Source organism: Camelina sativa, chromosome 15, assembly GCF_000633955.1.
Source record: "Camelina sativa cultivar DH55 chromosome 15, Cs, whole genome shotgun sequence".
In the NCBI taxonomy this organism is placed as follows: Eukaryota; Viridiplantae; Streptophyta; class Magnoliopsida; order Brassicales; family Brassicaceae; genus Camelina; species Camelina sativa.
Window position 1 is genome coordinate 7,607,183 of NC_025699.1, and position 9,997 is coordinate 7,617,179.

The 9,997-nt window shown below is 31.9% G+C and overlaps 1 protein-coding gene and 1 pseudogene across 2 annotated transcripts; one reads left to right on the forward strand and one right to left on the reverse strand.

The window, feature by feature from the left end:
* LOC104745911 (putative pentatricopeptide repeat-containing protein At3g15930) lies at positions 1,114 to 4,021 on the forward strand. Of its 2 annotated transcripts, XM_010467286.2 has the most exons (2): positions 1,114 to 1,375; positions 1,461 to 4,021. In XM_010467286.2, the coding sequence occupies exon 2, from the start codon at positions 1,469 to 1,471 to the stop codon at positions 3,206 to 3,208; it is 1,740 nt and encodes a 579-aa protein (XP_010465588.1). In that variant the 5' UTR covers positions 1,114 to 1,375; positions 1,461 to 1,468; the 3' UTR covers positions 3,209 to 4,021. The 2 variants fall into 2 exon arrangements, with proteins under 2 accessions (XP_010465588.1, XP_019092579.1); XM_019237034.1 differs by having other exon boundaries at positions 1,114 to 4,021.
* Positions 9,112 to 9,766, reverse strand: LOC109129079 (annotated as a pseudogene).

A 9,997-nucleotide genomic window follows, 5' to 3' on the forward strand; every position in this document is an offset into this window, starting at 1 on the left:
CAACTCCAACGTGATTTATCGTATCCCTCATCCTTGAATTTATAGACTTTTGTGCCACCGTTGTTTACATACTGGACTCCTGTATTTTTGTTGCCACTAGATTTGCACTGATATTGGAGAAATCTACCGGGTCCGAGTTTGTTTATAAATACTATCTCGTTTAAGTTGCAAGCTTCATTTACTCCAAAATAAATGGCAGTAACTAACAGGAAAACTATTAGACGATTCATTTTTGGATAAAAATAATTGTTTGAGTAATAAGAGCATCCACTTGTAGTATTTATAGTTTTTACTGTGGAATAGGTTTTCTATTTAATTAGTAAATAATACTATTTTTATAGTATTAACTAAATTTAGACGCAATTGAACAAAATAGAACTTTGGTCAAACGATATTTTAGGTTCGAAATTTATGGTTGGCCAACAAGATTAAACAAACAAACAAAATCTTAGTTATATATTACAACTAATCTCCAATCAGAAACCAAACCATATCAAAAAGGTTAAGGGATAATTTATTTGTTGAATGGGTTTCAAATAATTTAGAAATCTAAACAAAAATTATGTGTGATTGACTCATCAATTTTAAATTATTTGTTAAAAATACATATTATTCATTTATTGATTTCTAAATACAAGTTTAAATAATGTGTTATTTTTTTCAATAATCTCGGGCATACCGAATATATATATATATATATATATGTTAGTTATTTTTAATCTTGAATTATCATTTGATATTTTTAATTAGTATATATATATATATATTTTAATAAGCGTGTGGTAGACATATATATATATATATACAGTAAAACCTCTATATATTAATACTCTATAAATTAATAAACACTATAGATTAATAAATTTTGTTGTTCCCAAGTTATGCCAATGTAAAAATTAATAAAATTTAATAAAATAATTAAAAATCATCAACTGAATAACAAGTGATTTTAAAAGTACTCTAAAATCTTCTAAAATACAAGTTTAATACCCTCTCTAAATACATTCGTTTAAAATTAGGATAACTGATTTTGGTAAAAAAAAAAAAAGTAGTAAACCTATCGAATAAAAACGGTGCGTTAGTTTGGTTTGTTAAACACCCGTTATGCGACCCGGTTCCCTTCGACCGATTGTAAAAGAGACGACAGAACAATACTGTGACGGCCGAGTCCGTCGCTGTCCGAGCTCGCTGTTGCTTTCTCGTATTTTTGGCAATGGATTCTGCGAAATCCACTAAACTCTCCAGTTTTTTACCCTAAATTAACGATCTTTTAAAGTATTGTCCATCTCAACGATCACAGAATCTATATCCAATGATTTACTCTCGTTTCATCTCTATCCTTGGATCTTGCAAAACGACAGACCACTTCAAGCAGGTACATTCCCAAACCATTACGAGAGGTCTATCACCAAACCCAACCGTGCAAAAGAAGCTCTTACTCTTCTGGTGTACTCGTCTAGGTGGCCACATGAGTTACGCCTGTAAGCTGTTTGTGAAAATACCTGAACCAGACGTGGTTGTGTGGAACAATATGATCAAGGGATGGTCAAGGGTAGAGGATTGTGGTGGGCAAGGAGTTAGATTGTATTTGAATATGTTGAAGGAAGGTGTGACTCCGGATAGCCACACGTTTCCTTTCTTGTTGAACAGTCTTAAGCGAGATGGAGCGTTGGCTTGTGGTAAGAAGCTGCATTGCCATGTTGCGAAATTTGGATTAGGTTCCAATAACCTTTATGTGCAGAATGGTCTTGTTCAAATGTACTCTTTTTGTGGACTAATGGATATGGCTCGTGGGGTTTTCGACAGGAGATGCAAAGAGGATGTCTTTTCTTGGAACTTGATGATCTCTGGGTATAATAGGATGAGGCAATACGAAGAAAGCATGGAACTTTTTGCTGAGATGGAGAGGAACTTTGTTTTTCCAACTTCTGTTACCTTACTTCTTGTTCTCTCGGCTTGTTCCAAGGTAAAAGATAAGGATCTCTGTAAAAGGGTTCATGGGTATGTTAGTGAATGTATGAAGGAACCTAGTTTGAAATTGGAGAATGCTCTTGTTAATGCATGTGCTGCTTGCGGGGAAATGGATACAGCGGTAAGGATTTTCAGGAGTATGAAGACTAGGGATGTGATTTCTTGGACATCTATTGTGAAAGGGTTTGTTGAGTCAGGGAATCTAGAGTTAGCTAGAACATATTTTGATCAGATGCCAGTGAGAGACAGAGTCTCGTGGACTATTATGATTGATGGTTACCTACGAGCTGATTGCTTCAATGAATCTCTGGAAATGTTCCGCGAGATGCAATGTGCAGGTATGATACCCGATGAGTTTACCATGGTTAGTGTTCTCACAGCTTGTGCTCATCTAGGTTCCTTGGAGATTGGTGAATGGGTGAAGACGTACATAGACAAAAACAAGATCAAGAACGATGTTGTTGTAGGGAATGCTTTGATCGATATGTATTTCAAATGTGGGTGTTCTGAGAAAGCTCAGAATGTTTTCAGTGACATGGATCAGAGAGACAAATTCACATGGACAGCCATGGTTGTTGGTCTTGCCAACAATGGACAAGGTCAAGAGGCCATTGAAGTTTTCTTACAAATGCAAGAAATGTCAATACAACCAGATGCTATTACTTACCTTGGCGTCCTCTCTGCTTGTAACCATAGTGGTATGGTAGACCAAGCAAGAAAAATTTTCGCCAAGATGAGAAGCGACCATAATATTGAGCCGAGTTTAGCACATTATGGATGTATGGTTGACCTAATTGGTCGAGCTGGGCTAGTCAAGGAAGCATATGTGATAATAAGGAACATGCCAATGAATCCAAACTCGATTGTGTGGGGAGCTCTACTTGGTGCTTGTAGACTTCATAATGATGAACCAATGGCTGAATTGGCAGCTAAGAAAATTCTTGAGTTGGAACCTGATAATGGGGCTGTTTACGCTTTACTATGCAATATATATGCAGGTTGCGAAAGATGGGAGGATTTGGGAGAAGTTAGAAGAAAGATGATAGACATCACAGTTAAGAAGACACCAGGCTTCAGTTTAATCGACGTAAACGGGTTTGCTCACGAATTTGTTGCTGGAGACAAGTCACATCTTCAATCTGAAGAGATTTACTTGAAACTAGAAGAATTAACCCAAGAGTCGACATTTGCAGCATACTTGCCTGATACTTCCGAATCATTGTTCGAGGCTGGGTAAGATCATTTTTCATAAAGAATTTAGCTTTGGCTTTTTGAGGTCATTGCTTCTGAAGCTAGAGATACACTGTTGTTCAAGATTATATAGAACCCTGAGATGTGAACAGAACTATAGACTGTCAGATAAGAGACAACGACACATGGTTCAGTTAATTGTTCACAAATGTACTCAACACAACCTTCGGTTAGAGCCTGGATCCAGAATGGGAAGCCTACAGTGCCACTAATAGATTTATCTGACTGTCGGGACAGCCAGGAACAAAGAACTGGAAGAACACATTCAAGTAAGCACCTTGCAGACCAACCCCATAGACAACATAATCTGGTTTCGCGAACTGGCAACATTTTGGAAATGTGCTTGACACTCACATGTACAAACTGAGCATCACCTGTAGCACTGTAAGTTCTGATCCTCTACAGTCTACATGAGCCTGAGATGTCTGACCAATAACCAAAAAGCTTCTGGAACTCAGAGCCAAGCCTATTCAAGGTTGCACCTGAAGATCACCATACTTGCTTATCAAGACATTCAGAACAACCCCAACATGCTTCATATGATCCACACAGAGTTCTGTAGCTGAATGGGGTCTGGCACTTGAACAAGAGCCAGGGGCATATTTTGGACTCGATATACTGCAATCTTCACATCTTTATCTAACTGAGCAATTCATTGGACTCTATCGCCATTTTGTTGGTTGTGGTGGAAAAAAAACAAATATGGATGCTTTTATAAGTACCATATGAATATGTAAGATCATGTATAGCTTTACTGTCGAGTATAGACGATTCTAAGTATTTTTGCTACTGCTCTTTATTTTTTTCCGTCTGGTTACTGCTAAAGGAAACCAGAAAATAGTTTGAATACTGTACCCGAGGCTAAAAGATCATTAAAATAGAGGGAAACACAATTGTACAGTGCGCTTCATCATCAATGCTTGAGGTTGAGTGCCTTAGTTCTTCAAGACCTTGTGTAGCTTCTGCAAAAAGTGGGAAAAAAACAGAGGTCTAGTCTGCAGAAGATATCTAATTAAGACAATATACTTGTTGATCACGATACTTACCTTTGAACTCTCTTTCGAACTCTTCTAGCATCTTTTGTCTCCTTGCAGCTACATTAAGACAGCAAAATCTGACTCAAGAGTACTATATTATGCAGACAAGGCATCAAACAACGTAAAAACGAGAGAAATTTCTTTACCGTGTTCTTCATCGTTGAGTCAAGTTCAATCATCAGCCTTTAGTTGTTCAAGACCCTTTGTAGCAGCTGCAAGTAAGAAAACAGAAGACCGACACCGATTGTTAGTTAACTTTTTATATTTCAAGAACTTGATTGAAAAGATAAATGTTATGTAGAGATACCTTCAAAGTCACGTTCAATCTCATCCAACATGCTTTGTCTCTTTGCAGCTGTAACAAAAAAAGGAACAGAGAACTTGGACTTAGAATAATATATAGGAAGAACAAAAATGAGATCGTAAAAAGTATTAGAGGAAGAGTGTTCTGTTACATTGTTCATCATTTATTCCTTGGGTGGAATCATCAATCTTTAGTTGTTCAAATCCAGCAGCAGCAGCTGCAAGCCTGCAAGTAACTCTTTTGTAAGTAAGACTCTATCAACAACAGTAGTTTCAAGAACTTAAACTTAAAAGCTAGACCGAAACATAGAAAGGTACCTTCACACTCGCGTTTAATGGCTTCCAACATCTGATGTCTCCTAGCAGCTTAAACAACAAAGACAGTATTAGAGCAATCTCTTAGCAAAAAGTATCATATTAAAGAGGAAGAATTTGTTTTTCTTTAAAATCTTCTTCATCATCCTTAGATTCATCAACTTTGTTGATACCATCAGATCCAGCGTTTTTAAGTTCATTGACATGGGCTGTAATTAAGAAATAAAAAAGAAGACAAACAAACTCTTCATGTCGTCAATATGTTGATCCAAGGCTTCTTCCAGACACATAATCAACTGTAGGAGAGTTTTAACTTTTAAGAAAACAGAGCAAAAACAGAGTAAAACATCTTCACTTACCTCCGAACTCAAGTTTACACAAATTAACTTTGTAGAGTTTTTACACAAATTAAGAAAAACATTTAATATTTCGCTATAAATGCATTAATTATTCTCAATTAATGATTCGTAAAATTTACAAAATTGTAGCAGTAAATGATAAAATGTTAGTAAAAAAAATCAATCTCTTTGAAACAAGAATAAGACACGGAGTATTTTTCAATAATTCTGTTTTACGTTCTTTTTTTATAAAACTAGGTATAGAGCCCCGCCATATTGCGGGAGAACTCGTTTTAGTAAAATATTTATTACAAAAATTCTTTAATTAAATTTATTTATTAAACTATTAGGATTCCTAAACTATTTAATAAAAATTTCAAAAACATACAAATTTTTGAAACATTCTTTATATTTGATTTGAAAAATATTCTTTAAAAAATAATCTTACTTTCACATATGATTAAATAAATAATTATCAATGCTACACACATCAAATTAAACAAATTTTTACGATTAACTGCCATAAGATTACATTGCAGTCGTGTTATTTCGTTCGCTTTTATTCGTAACCTTTTATCTGTGTCTTTTCATAAAATATTTTTTAATTTCTGAAAAATGAATAAATGCAATCTACAGTCGTGCCTTCTCTTCTTAACCTTAAAATCATATTTTGTATATTTTATGAACCGTTACAACTTGTTGTCAAATATGATATGTAAATGATTATATTTTTAAATTTTCCTTTTTTGTTTTGTTTTAAATGATAAAATTATGAATACATTGTAAAACACACTATAAATTTCTTAAATAATCATATAATAAATTACAAATATTAATAATATTAATTGAAGACCATTCTTAAAATGACATAATGATTTGTTTAATTCATTTCAATTAACTATTTTAATATTTTTTTAGCATAACTCAAACATATTTCTATTTCCAAAATCAATTTTTACTTCATAAAAAATGAATATAAATATTACTATTCAGTTAATCAGTAAAAAAATTACAAATCCTCTCAAATTTGAATATAACTAAACAGAAAATTATCACACATTTTATGTATTTGAATCAAAAACTCAGTTATATATTCATATAAAAAATAATATATCTATTTTCATAAAGGCAGTATTGTAAATGAATATATAATACAAACAACTATCATTTTATAGATGAAACATATTTTTATATAAAACAACCTATAGTCATTAAACATTTTGGCAATTATAGTAGATTATATATATACAGTAGAACCTCTATAAATTAATAAGGTCGGGACCATGAAATTTTATTAACTTATAGAGGTTTTAATTTATCGATAAATTAATAATTATTAATTTATCGATAAATTAATATTTTATTAATTTATGAAGAGATTTTTAATCTTCATAATTTTGAAAATTTTGTATTACAAAATAAGATACTTTTGTTGTCATTCATATTTTAATTTTTTTTTCTTAATTTATAATCTTGTTTATCGTAATTGCTAAGTTGAGTTTAGTTAAAAATGATAAATATTAGAAGCTTAGAGTTTAGAAGGAATTGCTACTAGTATCATTCATGTTAATGATGAAGTCGAATAAGATATTGTGGTAATTTTAGAACCAACTACATATAAAGAATCAATTATCGCATTTAGAAATCTTTAGAATTTTTGGATGCGATTTGAAAAGACAACAATGAAAAAAAATTAGAGATGAGCTCCAAAAAGAATGCAAATTCAAGAATATGCAAACAACAATAGAGTCATAATTCACTAGATTTTCTTATATATATATATTATTTAATTATTAATTTATGATATTGATGGGACTATATTTTTACATAGGATTTCCAAAAAAATTATTATCTTATTAATTTATCGAAATTTTTTATTTTTTACATCGGCCCAACTCGGGACCGAAAGAATTTATTAATTTACAGCGAGTATTAATTTAAAGAGTATCAATTTATAGAGGTTCTACTGTATATGGTTAATCTAATACTGAATGTACTTACTACTTATTTTTCTCCACGTAAGATGATGGTTAATTATCCTCAGTCAGACATAAATAAATAATATAATAAATATTAGAGGGGAACAATAATAGTTAGAACTTATATAACAATAATATTTAGGTGTATGATGTAACATCACAATGTGCGTGGCTAAGGACGATGGTCGGCCAAGGACGGTTGGGTTCATTGCTCTCACACGCAGCGAATCAATTAGACACGCTCCTCTTTTATTTTGGCAGTCAGAATCCAAAACCTTTTCAAACTTTTAAAATATTTCATATTTCAGTATCAGTTGGGGTTAAGATTTCAATTTAAGTGTATTATGACTAGAACTAAATATACAAATTTCCTTAACCTATATGAAGTTGTAGATAAGTCTTTGTCGTCAAGATAGTTTATTGGACAATCATCTCAACTGTCAATCTTTTTAGAAAACAGATCTGTTGATCACTGGTATTCCATCTCCCAATAAACTGAATATTCCTAGCAGTAGAAAATATAATAGAACCAACTGTGATATTTTATTTTTATTTTTACCTTGATATTTCATAATCAGATGTTTTTTTTTAAAGTTACAAATATAGAAATCCATATTGTTTTCTATAATACAATTAGTTTTCTAATCGAAAAGCATGGAGTAGACAAATATATACTTGTGACAAAAAAAAACATATACGAGCCAACATGCTCTCATTTTCTGAAAAACCAACTTGAACCACATTTTTTAACAGCTAAAAAAGAAATTCGGTTTGGATTCATACCAATAGAATGATAACCCTCGATGAATAGATATTTAAAGAGAGTATCTTAAGATTACTTAAACAAAAACAAAAATTATTTAAATATATTTTAGTATTGTAGACACAACCATAAATATCAAAGTTACCAAAAATTGCAACAGTTCATAAGATAAATCAAAAGTTTTAATGGTTCATTAAATAAACAAATTTTGTCGTGGTGTAATTGAAAGGTTGCAACAATTCATTTAAATATATTTTAGTTATTTAAAACTAATAAATAATAATTTATAAAAATTTTATCCAAGTGATGTGATCTTAAATATTATATATAGCAATGTTGTAATGGTTCAATTAAACGACTAAAATATATTTTTAATATATTAAAATTAATAATTTATCAAGATGTATACCTAGAGACTGAATATAATTAAATATTACAACGATTAACAAAAAATATCAAACTGCAATAAATTTCTTACAGTGATGAGACGTCATATCTAACAAATTCTCTTTTGACTAATACAAATATAAAGAAAATTTGAATATAATGATGAGAATTTATTTATATATAGATTTCTAAAGATGTGAACATTTGAATAGACACAACTGTTTGTAAAAGACACAACTCTATATTCAACAGACGCAACCTTTTAAAGAGACGCAACTGTAAAATATTTCTGTCAAAAATATAAAACAATGAAAATTTGAATACAATGATGAGAAGTCACTTACATATAAATTTATAAAGATGTGGACATTTGAATAGACATAACTGTTTGTAAGAAACACAACTCTACATTTAACAGACGCAACTTTTTAGAGAGATGCAACTGTTAAAATTTTCTGTCAAAAATATATATTTTACGAAAAGGTACGATGAAAAATCGCAACAACAACATTTATTCAGATTGTTATTATTATATAGATTATTATGATAAAGCTAGATATAAACGGATAAACATTATTTCAAATATTTTATATGAAGTGCGAACAAATGGCTAAAATTCTGATAGAACTTTTTAAAAGTGACATGAAATAAGAAAGAGAACCCGAAAAGGTGATGTTGCCTTGAGGCCAAGCTTGTGAGTCAAGTCATGGACAAATTCAGGATAAATTTATACATAGTTTAATTTATTCGCAAGGCATCACACATATTCAAAGGCACAAGTACGTCTTGAGATTATCTAGATCTATCCCTTTAGTATTATTCTTAGAGGTGAATTTCAATTAATCATCATAATCAAAAGGTTTATAAAGGCGAGGATGGTCATGATCATCTATTGTCTCCGCTGGAGCATTTATGATAAGTCCTCTTTAGGACGCAAGAACAATCCAGCCACGAGCCGATCTTTGATTCCTGTTATAACCACAGGGTGAGTCGGAGGAAACACCCCACCGTTCAACAACGTCTGCAAAACCCATCTCTTTATATGTATATGTAGTTGATCACATAATTAAAGAATGTAGAGAATGAAACTTGACCAAAAGCTTGATTTTACATGAAGACAACTATAACGAGGAAAGAAGAGTCTTGAGATGGCTTAGCTTTGATCCACTCTTCACCGTCTTTGGTTTTGATCTCCAAGCCATCTACTACATCGTTCTGGCAAAGTATGGTGAGGCATTGTTTATCAGTATGAGAGTCAAGTCCTAGCTGATCTTCTTCAGTGTTCTTCAATGAATTAAGATGAGCCTCCACGTATATCTCGGGCCCAAAACTCTCCATGATCATTGTCCTCACAGTCACATCTAATTGTGATAGCTTTGCCGCAAAGGACTGAACATTCTTGCTGAAATATATATATTGCATTAATTTGCATATTATACTATCTTAATTATAATCGACACCTCTGTTTTACTATGACATGCATGTATATATATAGGCAAATTAAGTTACCTTCCAGTTTCTGTTCAGTCTCTTCCAGCTGTTGCCGTCTTTGAGCAGCTGATGAATCAAACCACACGTAAAAAAATAAATACCAAAACGACTATGTTACGAGGAAACAGAGTAGCTAGAAAAAACATCTTTGGAAACAAATTA

Excerpts from the sequence above, each read along its gene's own strand:
- LOC104745911 (XM_019237034.1), top strand. The coding sequence starts at position 1,313 with ATGATTTACTCTCGTTTCATCTCTATCCTTGGATCTTGCAAAACGACA.